Source organism: Sinocyclocheilus anshuiensis, unplaced genomic scaffold (genome assembly GCF_001515605.1).
Source record: "Sinocyclocheilus anshuiensis isolate Anshui unplaced genomic scaffold, SAMN03320099.WGS_v1.1 scaffold1236, whole genome shotgun sequence".
Taxonomy (NCBI): domain Eukaryota; kingdom Metazoa; phylum Chordata; class Actinopteri; order Cypriniformes; family Cyprinidae; genus Sinocyclocheilus; species Sinocyclocheilus anshuiensis.
Genome location: NW_015546096.1, coordinates 355788 through 370988, shown reverse-complemented (window position 1 = coordinate 370988; position 15201 = coordinate 355788). Strand labels below are relative to the sequence as shown.

At 35.5% G+C, this 15201-nt stretch overlaps 1 protein-coding gene across 3 annotated transcripts in view; it reads left to right on the top strand.

The window, feature by feature from the left end:
* LOC107700248 (leucine-rich repeat and calponin homology domain-containing protein 2-like) overlaps positions 1–15201 on the top strand; it is a 66152-nt gene that overhangs the window by 19567 nt on the left and 31384 nt on the right. For all 3 annotated transcript variants that reach the window (XM_016501842.1, XM_016501841.1, XM_016501839.1), the window contains exons 2-10: positions 6337–6481; positions 7453–7579; positions 7669–7774; positions 7948–8084; positions 10861–10991; positions 12520–12607; positions 12961–13057; positions 14083–14183; positions 14339–14403. In XM_016501842.1, the coding sequence (XP_016357328.1) occupies positions 6337–6481; positions 7453–7579; positions 7669–7774; positions 7948–8084; positions 10861–10991; positions 12520–12607; positions 12961–13057; positions 14083–14183; positions 14339–14403 (997 nt within the window). The remainder of the gene's footprint in view (positions 1–6336; positions 6482–7452; positions 7580–7668; positions 7775–7947; positions 8085–10860; positions 10992–12519; positions 12608–12960; positions 13058–14082; positions 14184–14338; positions 14404–15201) is intronic.

Genomic DNA, 15201 nt, shown 5'->3' with positions numbered 1-15201 from the left:
TGACTGCCTCAAAACTTCAACCAGCCCACAACTCCGCATCTTCAGCCAACGCCCAACCACTGGCTTCCCAAGAAGTCACCTCAACGACTACTGAACTTCCAGCTAATCAGCAACCTCGGGAAAACCCCCTTTTCTTATTCTGTCCAAATTCCCTATAAAATCTTAAATGATTCCCTTTGAGCTAAATTGACCTGTTTCCCTTACACAAAGTTCGTAGTTAAATAAAGGTGAGTTACGGAAGAAAGAGGCAGGAATCAGCAGACATAAATAAGTAAACGTAAATAACACCGTTAAAAAACCATAACACAAAAGTAAAGCCCCTCACAGACGACTGCCACAAACAAAGTCCAGGCCTGGTCCTCTCGTCTTGCACTGTCATCACTCCTTCTTTTATCCTTCCTCAGTGGGACTCGAGACCGGTGAGTGGTGCAGGTGTCGCTCATTATCATTTACTCCACCAGCCTCGCTCCACTCCCATGGCTCTCGGCCCTGCCCCACTCGTCACACTGACGTTTTCTAGATACACTGAATATCGACTGCACTGTTTGTACAAGTGATCCAATTTCAGAAATTGGATCACTTGTACAAACAGTGCAGTGTTCCAATTTGAGTTAGTTTCATGTTGTTTTGATACACACCATTCACTGAGGTGTGGTGTTTTTAAGCTATGTATATAAAGTTTAGATTTCAAGTAGTTCAAAGAGTGCGACTAGAGTGTCTAAACAGTCTTAATTGGATAGGGAAAGATCATTTTATTTTATAACCTGGTTTGTTAGAGCAGTTGTGCAGTGTTTCTGAGCTCTCTCTTTGTCCTGTAATACTGAGACAGAGGCTGTTTCAGATTGCCCATTTTGCTTTTAAATGGAACAAAATGTGATTATACAGCCACACACTGTTACATATCAACACGTATATAAGCAGCTGAATAAACATAGTCAATCACTGAAGTATAAGTGAAATTGCAACCTTTTTATTTTTGTTGCAAATGTGTCTGAACACATAGTCTGAGCTGTATTTTCTTTTAATGGTTTTTAGGGATGAGGGCATGCCTCTGAACCTGTTTATGTTGGCATCTGCCTAATTTGGCAAGCTTCTGCTAGCTACTGTAAGTGATAGATGAATGGAAGCAAGAATATAGTAGCGTTTGTTTGGGCATCACTGACAAAAGATATAGAAAGCAAGTTATCTTCCCTTGATAAACGGGTCTAAGTCACATCATATAGCGATGCTAATTATATGATTAGTTTAAATCTATTAAGTCAGTTAGTTTATTTGTTTAAATCCACAGTTAGGTCCAGACAGTCTCGTTCTTATTCTAAAGGGCCCCAGTGTGTTACTGATGACCAGAAACAACAAAACGGTAAATAAAAATGCCTCCAAACACACATCTTTTTTGTTGATAAGATATACTAAATGATGTGTAACTAGTGATGAATTTTAAGTTAACATTCATACTGGATGTGAAATTACTAAATGTGTATCTGTGTAAATGATTTATGTGGGCTAAAAAATGAACACACAAAAGTATGTTGTATGTGTCTAAGGGGAAATACAGCATCATGTGACATCTCTGTAACGTCCTTGGTATAAAACATTATACAGTGAGATGCTTTCAGTTGATTCCCTTCATTGAGAATCTTTTTACTCTCTCACTCTCTCCCTTAAACACTCTCTGTCCTCAGTTTGAACATAATTGGATAGATTGACTATTATATAACTTTCATTCAGAGCAACTAAAAGGAGTTCTGATAGAGACACAAAGAGAGAGAGAGACAGATACAGACAGAGAGATTTAAGACGTCCAGTCCAGAGAAAGAAAATGAGATGAGTACATGCAGAGAATGATTTGTTGTAACCTCTTTTACTGTAGTCTTGAATGTTCTCTACCCTGCTGAAAAACGGCACTACTGGTTACCAGTATATGTTGTGTTTTGGATGCTAGGATGTAAACTATGGGGTGTACAGTATATGTGCTGATATCACAACACTTACAAGCCAGATGACTTTGGTCAAACAAAGATGTTAATTTAACCAAATCTCATTTATCAGTTCCTCTCTTAGACATTACAGTAACTATAGTGTAATATAACATGTTTGTGAGAAGGAAGGACACAGAAGAATCAGGCAATTGGCTGTTTATGTACCACTTGTGTGGGACCTCCATTTTGATTATTGTGTATTTAGCCGTATGTTAGTGTGGGTATGTGGATGGTGTGTTAAAGTTGTGCAGATGTGTTAAACCGCTCCACTCCTGTAAATTAACCTGTCACTCTGTGAGTATCTATTGCTGGTTTCCATGGTAATTGAAGGATGGTGGGTCAATTAAAATGAACACCTCACTGTAAACGTGCTGAGACTGTTGCTCAAGCAAGGTTGTGTGAGGATGATTTCTAAGCATGTGTTATCTTGGTGTTATTTGCTTTGATTCTCTGGATTCACAGCTTATTTATATGCAGATACTTCTTTAAATAAACCATTCGTAGGTTGATTTCTCTCAGATGTGTAAACATTGTGATTGTGAGTCTGTTGCTATTAAAACATTACTTGATTGTTTAAGCATCCTGACCAGCCATACACAGCAATACTGAGTCTATTACAGCTTTTTCTGATCATATTCAGAAAGATTAATGTTTTCTGCAGTTTTGTTTGATGCTTCTAGTAGTGCAGAAATAACACACTTCAGCTTTAAAGGGAAAAAAAAAATCATTTCATTTTACTCACCCTCATTTCATTCCAAATCCATAAAACTTTTTTCATCTTTGTAATAAAGATAATAAAAATATTTTTAATAATATCTCGTCATTTTTGTTCATCCATTGAGAGTAAGCAACATATTAAAGCTTTAAACAGTTCATAAAGATATAATAAAAGTAATCCATATGAACCGAGTGGTTTAATCCAAGCCTTCTGTATAGAGACACAATCACTTTATATGATAAACATTTTAACTTGCGATTTTATTCACATATAAACATTGATCATTGCATATACATTGAGAAGAGAACATCAAATATAATGTAAGCTCAACTGCTTGAAAATGTTGATTATATAGACTTTCAATGGATGGACAAAATGGTAAGGGAATATTAAAAAATATCTTAATTTGTGTTGAATGATTTATGGTTTTGGAACAATTTGAGGGCCAACACTGATTTATGATCTCTATGAATTTAATTTAATATTTCTGTTTGTTCATCCTCACTACCATTTATGTGTTTCCACTGGATGTCTTTAAGAATCTGTTGTTTTAGAGAGCACATATAAAGCAGACAGATAAAATATACTGATCCAGCCTATTATCATATTCATGAAACACGTGGGGCACTGAGTTTGCGGTGTGTGTGTGTGTCAGAAACATGAGCCCTACCCTCTCATGAAGACATTAAGGAAGCTTGCTGATAGCCCGTATCATCTCCACTGGCCTTATTAAGTCCATGCATTAAAAGCACATTGATTTCTCATTTAAGTGTATGTGTCTGTCTGTGTGTGTCTGTCTGTGTGTGCGTGTGTGCATGTGCGGTGGGGGTCTAGTCCCTTCTGCTAAACAGCTGTGCCTCACTCTAAGTATTGTTTGAGTATAAAAGAGTTAGATCACAAAAAGAAAGGTGAGACAAAGAAAAGAACAAATAAAGTGATCATAGCTGATAGCTATCAAATAAGTATCTGAGACTATATACAGAGACAACAGCAAAAAAAAGACAAGGATCTTTTCCCTTCAGTCAGCTCTCTTTTACTGGTTTTGTGCCAAAAGACACACACACACACACACACAGCTACTACTGGAGATGCTGAGCTGATATTAGAAATGTCACTGTCTCAAGGAATTGCCATCAGTTCATCCCTCTATCACTTCCTCTCTCACACTCCTGCTCTCTCTGTCCACAGTACACACACACACACACACACACACACACAGACAGTTCCTCACAATCATGCTGTCTCGATCTTTAAGTTTCTCTTCACTCAATCACTTTCTCTCTGTCTGTGTATCTGTTTGTCTATGACAATAACACACTTATTTCCTCATACAGTCTCTCTCTCACTGTGTGTGTGTGTGTGTGTGTGATGTGTTTGCTCAGCTCTTTTCCAGTTCAGTTGACTGGGTCTCTGTCCTCAGGTTCTGAGAGACATTATAGATTGCTGTAAACTATAAAGTCCTCACACAGAAACAGACAGATGTGTGCCGCTGTGCTTAAAGGGATAGGCCTAGTTCATCCATAAATGGAAATGTACCCTTATGCTGTTCCAAACCTGTATGACGTTATTTCCTCTGTGAAACGCAAAAGAAAATATTTAGAGAATGTTGGTAACCAAACAGTTTTGGACCATTGACTTCCATTGTATGGACAAAAAAATCAATCCATAAAATTATTTTTATGTTCCACAGAAGAAAGTCATACAAGTTTAGGCTATAATGACACAAATTGACAGAATTTTCATTAAGTTTCATTTTTAATCTCTTTAAGAAGCCAGCAAGTTGTGACCGTTTTAAAATATTGCTCCCAGTCACCATGTCATAGTATTTTGTAAAGTATCTCAAAATTATTTTGCCCTACTTTTAAATTGTCATATAATGTTTAATTCAAAATTTGACAGCTAGATGTGGTTATAGCTAACTGGCACATGCTGGTCAGCCAAAACATGACTCCTTGGACCCGACTGGACCAACAAAACATTTTAAATTTGCCTGGCACCGTTGTTTTTTTATAGTCATGAACATCTGAAAATTATACAAAACCGATAAACTGTAAAATACTGATCTTTCTAAATGTTTAAATGTTCACTAATGGACAACCTTTTTGTTGAAATGCAGTATTGAAGCCCGGCTGCTGAACTAACATGAGCGTACTCTGCTCTCTTATCAGCCAACTGAAGGTTGTTCAAGAGGAATGTCTGAGGTGGAGTCAGCACAGTTTGGGTTGGTAACAGTTGCCAGGCAACACTGATTTAGTCTGTAATAGTTGCCAGGCAGCACAGCTTCAGGTTGGCAACGTCAGCTGTCTGTGTGTGTGTGTGTGTGTGTGTGTGTGTGTGTGTGTGTGTGTGTGTTTTCTCTGCTCAAATCTCATTGGCTGAGACTTGAGTAAAAGTGTTAGATAAAACTGAAGTTATTTGCTGGCAATTGGTCTTAAACTCATGAAAGATGTGATATCTAATGTGCCCAAGAGGTCTCTAAAAATGATATAATTCCCTTTCTGTTTGTCTTACTACTTCTTTTCTTTGATATAGTTACAGTCTTTTATATTTCTCTCACATACACTCTGTCTTTTCAAAGACAATATGAATTATAGAGGAAGTTGACATGACTTTTCTTCTGCATGCATGTCTGCTCCCATGGCAACACTATGATAATGATAACTCAGATCTGATTGGTTGAATTTGTTGTAATTCTGAGTGATTTTGGTCTGAGCTTGAGATTGATGTCAATTTGAAGACGATGACTGACATTTTAGACAATTCTTTTCTCTTCCAGTTAAAATGGTCCCAAGCGAAGCCAAAGCAAGATCAACCACTGTGTAACACATTGGTTTCTGAATGAATCAATGGTTTTGAACAAATCAGTGGAGAATGATTCAAGTCACTTGATGCCACCTACTGGCATAATAAGGATGGCAGAAAGAGCCACTAGAAAAGCCCCAGACTGACAGTCAATCTTAAACTTGCAAACATAGTCAAGTACAATGACACAAACAAATAAACCTTGCCTTGCTGTAGGTATCAGCTCTGCCAATCAGATTCAAGGACCAGAACTAACTGTTGTGTAGTTGCATTTAAATACACATTTGCTCGATGTAAAACACAACATATGCACATTTTACTGATATTTATTTATTTATTGACAATTTTTTAATTAAAAGTGCTGGAGTCTCATTCTCTGTGTATTCATGTAATTTCATTTTATTGTTAGGTGTCACATGAGCAAAGCTAGTGACAAGAGCTCCTCTCGCTGCATCTGAATTATATGTACTGCCTTGACAAATCAATAATTCTCCCCCATTCGCTATTTCTCTCTTGTGTTCTGTGTGTGTGTGTGTGTGTATATGTGTGTTACACCACTGCTTTGTCAGTGTCTGATAAGGTGAAACTCTTCCTATAGATCAGAATAATCAACCAGTTAATTATTCAATAAATCAATTATTCATTCTCTTGAAGACAGTAGTCCTCCCGAGTAACAGGGGCGTCAATCTTTTTGCTTGGATGTGGGGTACACTAGCGTACATTATTAGTTTGTAAATATAAGTCTGTCTCTGTGAATATCTTTCTATTGGAAAATGTCATGTTGATCTCATCTGGTATGTTGAACTGACGTATCTGATTTATCTTTTTTCTGTACAGACTTGTCGAAAAACCGTTTTTGTGAAATCCCTCCAGAAGTTTGTATGTTTGCGCCGCTGGAGTCATTAAACCTCTACCACAACTGCATAAAGGTGGTTCCAGAGGCCATTATCAACCTACAGATGCTCACCTACCTGAACATCAGGTAACACCCACACTATGATATCTGTTAACTCATGTTAACATCTCATTATTATTGATCTGTTTCTTAGACTACCTTGGCATCAATAAAAATTGTGTCTTTTAAATGAAACTGTATTTAAATATATCGCAGACCCACAGAAATTCATTTGAATCGACTCCTAATGCAGTAGCTGTAAACCCTGATTGAACACTGACAATTTGGTGAGGAATACACTATTGTTCAAAAGTTTTATTTGATCCAAAATACAGTAAAAACAATAATATTGTGAAATATTAATAACATTTTTGAGTAACTGTTTTCTGATTTAAAATGAAATGAAATTTAATCTTTAGATGAATTTTCAGCAGAATGTTTTTTTTTTTAACAAAATTACTACTTTTATTCAGCAAGGGTGCATTCAATTAATCAAAAGTGGCAACAAATACATTATATAACATCACAAAAGATTTCTATTTAAAATAAATGCTGTTTTATTTTTGGAACTTTCTATTAATCAAATAATCCTGAAAAAAAATAGATCATAGTTTCCACACAAATGTTAAGCAGCACAACTGTTTTCAGCATTGATAGCAGTAAGAAATGTTTCTTGAACAGCAAATCAGCATTAGAATTAGATTTCTGAAGGATCATGTGACACTAAAGACTGGTGTAATGGCTGCTGATGAAACAGCTTTGTCATCACAGGAATAAAAGAAGTCAAATAGAAAACAGTTATTTTACTATATTGTAATGATATTTCACAATATTACTGTTTTTACTGTATTTTTGACCAAATAAATGCGGCCTTGGTGAGCATAAATCACACAATATTCTCAATATGTTACAGATCCAAAACCTTTGAATGGTAGTTACTATCATCTAGCAACTGTAAGAGGTTAAATTGATTTTCTGTTTTTCTGTGGGTTCTGTAATTAGTGAAAGTGATAGAGGTTGAAATGTATATTTATTAAAGCCAGTCCTTGTGTTTTCAGTCGAAATCAGCTGTCCGTTCTCCCCAAGTTTCTCTTCAATCTTCCTCTGAAAGTGCTGGTGGTCAGCAACAATAAACTTGTGTCTATTCCTGAGGAGATCGGAAAGGCCAAAGACCTCATGGAACTGGTCAGTGTGTGGAATTAAATGTGTGATTATCGTATATAATGTGTGTGTATCTGTTGTTTATGTACAGTATGTGTGTTTTCTCTGTTCAGGACATCAGCTGTAATGAGATCCAGGTGCTTCCTACTCAAATGGGGAAACTCCTCGCGTTACGTGAACTCAACATACGAAGAAACTGTCTACAAGTGTTACCAGATGGTATAGAAACATACACAAGACAGATTTGTCAACAAAAGCATAAAACTGCTACATCTTCACTGGATATACACTGAAATTAGCCACATTTACTGTGTATACTAGTTATGTTAATACTATGAGTTAGAAAATAAATTCTTATTATATCTTTTTCTTTCTTTCTTTCTTTCTCACAGAGTTGTCCGATCTGCCATTGATTAGGTTGGATTTCTCCTGTAATAAAATCACTGAGATTCCCATATCTTACCGCAAACTTAAGCAGTTACAGCACATCGTTCTTGACAACAACCCCATGCAGTCTCCTCCTGCCCAGGTGTGTCTGTACTCATCTGTTACTGTCTATCTCTTCACATGTATGGAGCTGAAGCTATAGATTATTCTTTATTGTTACTGTCTGTTGTTTATTTCTTTTCTGTTGGCGCCATCCAGTGGCTGACAAGGTGAAATCCATAAAGTATCAGGCGTATTCATGCAACAATGATAGTTTTTTTTCTTTGTTCCTATCTCACCTAATGTGCCATGTGAGCAAGTATAGCCTAACCTATACCTATAGCCTAAAAAAAGCCATATAACAACTGTGGTCTTTGAAGCTTTGACTGAGAAACAGTATTACATATCAGTGTTACCCTTTCTGTTTGTGTAATTTATAATTTATTTGGAAAATTAATTGAAATCAATATCATAGTATGGCTTAGTGTTATTAATCAATCACAAAGGCTGTGATTTAATTAAATAAATAAATGTGCTGTGGTTTCAAAGTGCCAAAAAATCCCCTGCTAAAAAGCTTGATGATTTATTGTATGAAAATGAAGAAATGAATATGTACATTTTAGTATTATAATTTTACCGTTTTACTGTGAAATATATCTATTTTACTAAATACTCATTTTTTTTACAGCTTAAATTTCTTGTTTTGTTTTTTGTATATTTCTCGTTTTGTTTATTATTTTTAATAATAATCACAGTAAAATAATAATATATTATTGAATGGTTTAAAAACAATGGGGAAAATAATTTTGTGAGGTTTGTGAGGTTGAGAGGTTTGAGTATGAACAACCAAAATTTTATATATTTTTTCCATATAGTTCAGCCTTAAAAAAATGGTTCACACTAGTGTTGTCAAAAGACCCGGTATTTCGGTACCGGAAGATCCTGAAACACACCAGCAAACCCTAAAACAGACAACAGTTTACAGAGGTTTTTCAGTGGCAGCAGAACTATGACTAAACTTTTGGGTGAAACTTGTTTACTTTTTTCTTACTTTTATTACTTGTGGAAAAACTTGAAACAATTTTAAATAAGTATAAAGAATGGCATTGGTTTTGTACATTTAATTTTTGTTTAATGTTATTAATAAAAATGTTGTTATATTAGCATGTTTTTGTGTTTTGCTTTGGTACCGAAATTGGTACCGAGAACCATGGATTTTCACTGGTATTGGTACCGAATACTGAAATTTTGGTACCGTGACAACACTAGTTCACACTAAAAAAAAAAATCTACTTTTTAAAAGTATTTTTTATTTTCTATGCAGATTTACTACCTACAACATGTAGGTTGCCTACCCCAATCATTCTAGAATGGTTACTTGAAAGTGAATGTTCCTGTATTTTTTTAGATCACAATATCCTCAGGACTACTTACTATTCTCTTTGTAGTCGTGACTATTTCCCATTATTTTTTTTTATTCTTCTGTAGAAAAGTAAATCACCAAACCACATCACATTCTCAATCACTGAGCAATCACACTGTGCCCTTGAGCAATGCACTTAGTCCAGATTGTTCCAGTATTGCTCTGGTGTGAAAGGTACATGGTTCCTGTGCATGGCTTTGGGATGTAAATAAAGTAAAATAAAAAGTGCAGATGTGACGATGTGCAGGACTGCATTGTTCTATTTAGTGTTATCAAAGCACAATGGTCTAACCGTGCAGATTTAATCTCATCGGAGCATGTTGTCCTTACGGTTAAAGAAACAACAGCTCAGATGGGTTTTTCCTTCCTCCTTTTCATTTTAGTTAAATGTTTTTGTTAACAATGACGTAAAATACCGATCAAGATGTTTTTTTTTTTGTTCGGTTGATAACAAAATAAGATCTTTTACTATGGCTCATCTTGCTGCGACACGCAGATTTGGAGGACAGCCAGTCCTTCCTGTGACTGAAATGATCTACAGTATGTGTAGTTTTCCTGGGAAATTTCTTGGCAATACCCCCAGAGAGAAAGTACGTGCATGTACAGGTAGACACCACTCAAGTGACTTTATTTTTTAAAGAAGACAGTTATGTCAGTGGTATTTTAACACAAAGAGAAAGGAAAAATTGAAATCACATCATATGACCCCTTTAAGAAATATTAATATATTTTTATCTTAAAAAAAGTTTATTTTTGAAACACAAGCTGAACAAATTCCTGGGTGAAATGCCCAAAAATCTTTTCTTACATAATAATTGGTTGCATTGGACTGAGTGTAAATATTTACATGTGAATGAAAATTGGCTTACTGTAATGTATGTATATATGCAAGTTTATGTATACATATGCACTACTGTTTAAAAACTTGGGGTTTGTGTTTTTTTTTTTATGGTTTTGAAAGAAGTCTCTTAGGCTCACCAAGGGTAATTTATTTGATCAAAAATCTAGGAATATTATTACAATTTAAAATAACAGTTTTCTTTTGTTAATATATTTTAAAATGTTATTTATTTCTGTAATGGTAAAGCTGAATTTTCAACAGCCATTGCTCCAGTCTTCAGTTTCACATGATCCTTAAAAAATCTTATGTGCTGATTTGATGCTTAAGAAACGTTTTTTTTCCCCCCTTATCAATATTGAAAACGGTTGTGGAAACAAAAGAACAGCATTTATTTGAAATAGAACTCTTATAACACAAATGTCTTTACTGTCACTTTTAATCAATTTAATGCATCCTTGCTGAATAAAAGTATTAATTTCTTTATAAAAGTCTAAACATTAGTGTGTCTGTGTATATAAGTGGCCTGAAGACATTTTATAGAGGCTGTAATTTCTCTGCTGATTTGTATTGTACCATCTTGTCAGTTTTGAGATTAATTTTCTTCTTTGCTTTCAGATCTGCCTAAAGGGAAAGATCCACATCTTTAAGTATTTAAACCTGCAGGCATGTCGCCTGGATAAAAAACCAGACACACTTGACCTGCCTTCTTTGGGAAAACGCTGCTTGCCTCAGCAGCTAACAGACAGGTACCTACAGCCTTGCCTTTCATCATGTCTCTGCCAATTTAGTAAGCACACTTATATTTTAACAACTATGAGTGACAGCACTTTCAGAGCCCCATGAATCATATTGTCAACATCTGTTTGTAAGTGATCAGGTGTTTCCTGCTTCACAGATGATTCACATAAAACATGCAAAAGCATTTTTAATCTACTGTTTGTGGGTCGCTTGTTCCGGTACTTTGTATTTCTCCAGTTTTTCTTAATATTTTCTGCGCTAAGTGCTATCACGTTTGTTTAGGGTTATTGAGTTTTTTTTGCCCACAGTTATTTGTACATAATCTTTTTAATGCAAACAATGTATTGAATTATAGGGGATGCTGACACAGACAGGAATAAAATCTCTTGTATACAACAGTTACTTCCAGTCTTCGACTCTGATTGGTCAGGAGTGCTAAAAATACAGACCATCAACACCGTTTCTATCACTCCTCTTGTCTGTGTTTGACTGTCAGTCTCTGCATTAGTGCTGAGGATTTTACAGTGACTCTTTCTGCAGGTCACATTGATATGCCAGTAGGTGGTAACAGCTGACTCTCTTTGTGTTCACCCAACCGATTAGTGAAAAAACACTGATTCATTAAGGAAAGAAACATTAGAGTGAGTCATAGAGAATTATTCATTCAACTGATTTGTTCAAAAGCACTGATTCATTCAATGACTCACACGCTGTCCTCGTGAGTGAATCGTTGAATTATTCACTCAAAGGATTTGTTCAGAAACACCAATTCATTCAGGAATGAAACACCTCTGCTGTGTGTTGCTTGAAGATGCATGGCAAGACAGCTGTGACATCGTTTGGAACTGTTTTGTTGTTGGAACAAAAATTTACAAATTGTGTTTAAAATGTTAAACTGCAAATTGAATTAAGTTACTCAAAATCTGTTCAGCGATATTACTCAATAATGAGTTGTTGTATAAATGCACAATGGTGCTGCTTCTTTGACATTTTTAACACAGTAATTGACCCCAATCCTTTAGCATCTTTATTTAGGGGTTTCACAGAAAATGTTAAAACTGACATTTTAGAGATAGATAATATAGCACTTACATTGTACATAATTGACTAGACAATGTATACTATTTAATTGAAAGTTGTCCTCTTTGCCAATCCATTGGGTATTTGATTTTTTTGACCTACTGTTTGCCCTCAAACTTGAGAAGAGCAATTTTTAAAGTCAGAATGAAACCCCAATTTTACAAGGCCAGTTTTACATTACTTTAAAGGGACATGTTCTGTTCAAAATGTGTTCTTTTCTGTAATAATTCGGTATGTGTGTCTTTTTTTGGATTAATAAAAAATTGCACAATCTCAGTGCGCAAAAAGAAAGTCGATTCACTCAGAATAGGGTCTTCAGGACACTCCTTGATTTTTTTCCTAACTTATTTACATAATTGCCTGTTAAGTGTTGAATCTTCCAAGTGTGATATTGCTTCATCATCTCAGTTGTGTGTCTCTTTGTGTCTTTGTTTACATGTATGTTTGTTTGTTTAGTATGGAAGATTTCTATCCCAGTAAAAACCATGGCCCTGACTCAGGTATTGGCAGTGACAACGGTGACAAAAGACTGTCGACTACAGAGGTAAACACACATATACGGACATTAGTCATTCACGCTCAAACAGGCTGTTTTTCAGTTGATACAGTGGAAAAAAAAATGTTTTGACAATTCTACCAGGCAACCAAACAAGAAATTGGGGTTAGGGTGGGCTAAGCTCATATTTAGGTGGGTCGGGCCCACTTGTGTAGCCTGGCCTGACCTGGATGTTTAAGAAAAATGATCTGGCAGGATAATTGATGAGTTCTATTGTGTGGGAGTAACACAAGTAACAGTTACTAAGTAAATATCTAGAACAGTTTGCCGGAGGGTGTCTCTCATCTTCTTTTTTCATCTGACATATCTCCCTCTCCTGCTCTGTGTCTCTTGTTCCTCAGCCATCTGATGATGACACCATTAGTCTCCACTCTCAAGTGTCTGAGACGGTGCGGGCTGACGCACACACACTTCTCACAAAGCTGGACTCAAACAAAGGTGTGCTTTCAGCAGTAGTAATATTATAGCTATGTTTTATTAGTCATATTAATATTGACTAAGCACTACTCACAGTTTAACTGAGTATGTAAAAATCTTACCTCTGCTTACCTAGGCCAAGTACAAATACATTAGCATATCCATTGTCATATGATAAAACTTTTCGAAGAGTTGTCATGATAGAAATGTATTTAGACATTCATGCATAGATTTTATCTGCAACCACTGGCCCCTTCACTCACTGTTCATGTTAACCAAAATAAGTGGTAGCTTCTTTCAAAAACATGATTCAATCTTAATGTACGCACAGTAATGTGTGTATCAGATAGAATTTTAAGATCGGTGCATAAACAACAAGTGAATTCAGATGTAACCTACACACCAAATCTTAAATTACTTTAAACTCATTTTCAAAAATTTCATTTTAATCTGCGTATTACAAACCACATATTTACCACAGGTTAGGTTTTTGATAAAAAAAATGGATTTTATGTGTATTTTTCAGGCTACATACAAGCAACTAAATTAGAATTTAATTAAATAAAATTTTTGTCATCTGTCTGTACAAAGCCTTACTAATCCATTAACTTCTATCCACAGACTGTTGTCAGACACCTATTATACCTGCAGACAATTTCCTGTTCTCTTTGTCATTAAATAGTGTTATAAAAGACAGTAATTGTCAGTTATTAGTTTAACAGTTCAAAGAAATCAGGAAATTGCCCTAACCCACAAAGCTAGGTATTTTTTTCAGAGAGGTTTTGCACATGTCATGTATTTCTGTAACTATGTTGCATAATTGTGATTTAAGATTGACACTGCAGCTTGATCACAATCAAAACATACTGTATTTAAATGCAAATCGCATGCCCTAGTACTCTCACAAAAATAACAAAAAAGGCTTATTTGTGTTTGTGTGTTAAGTGTAGCATGTCATATCACCGGTGTGTCTAGTTGGTAAATATAACATAATTTAGCAAAAAGAAAGTGTGACACCTTAGTTTTCTCATCTCAATTATGTGCAGATCAGGACCCATATGACTTTATTGACCCAAATCCAGATGAGGAGGCCACTCTGTCTGAGGGAGATCTACAGCACAATGCACCCTATGTGTCATGTATAAAGGTACTGTATGTATAAACCTTCACACAGACCCATTTGTACATTCTTCATTAATCCTTACCTGTCAAACAAAGACGTCACACACCTGAGTACATGTATACATAAAAGCACTCGCTAAACCACAGACTGTGAAAGAGCTTCCCCTCTCTTGTCCTCAGGAGCTGGAGCGGGTTCTGAAAACGCACCATAGCAAAGATAAAGACAATTGGAAAGAGGAGTCAGGGTAAGTCTGTCTGGTCTGTTTTGATGTTATGCAGCTAACATTCCCGTATTTGTAGTTCAAATTTCCTGCACCGACTTTAGCTTCCATTATCATAAATAGTGCCTGAAACACTTCCTGCCTATAAAAACAAATCTCTTTCAAAAACATCCCTCACCTGGAATTTCTCTTCTTAGAACTTAAGTGTGTTTTCATGGTCAATTACCCATTCAGTTCTTGCCATGAATTACAACCCTAAGAGTCTCCAGCTGCCATTCCCACCAACAAAAGTAGTCCCTATATTTCCATATAAGCCGAGGCAGGGGAGATTTGTAATTGGTGCAACATGCTGTAAATCAAATATAAATGAATGGTATTAATTTCATTATGCACAAATTAATTATTCAAATGAAAGAAATCCATTGTAATTTGTAATCACAGATAAAAAAAGTAACTAGAAATTACTATATTGTGGCAGGTGAGTGTAGCATTGAATAGAAATGACAAAAAGTGAATTTACACGTCAATACATGTTTGTTTTGCTGTCATATAATTGATGTTTTACTTGAAGCAATTTCTAAAGTATGAACATTTACATAGGAGGGTCTGAAAAAATACCTTTAAATATACCCTTTGTTATTTTGGATTATAATGAATACTAAATTAACTGTAATTGAGAGGCCACTTTTAGTATTAAAGGGTTAGTTCACCCAAAAATGAAATGAAAATTAGCTTGTGTTTTACTTACCCTCGAAGCATCCTAGGTGTATATGACTTTCTTCTTTCAGACGAATCCAGTCGGAGTTATATTAAAAATTGTCC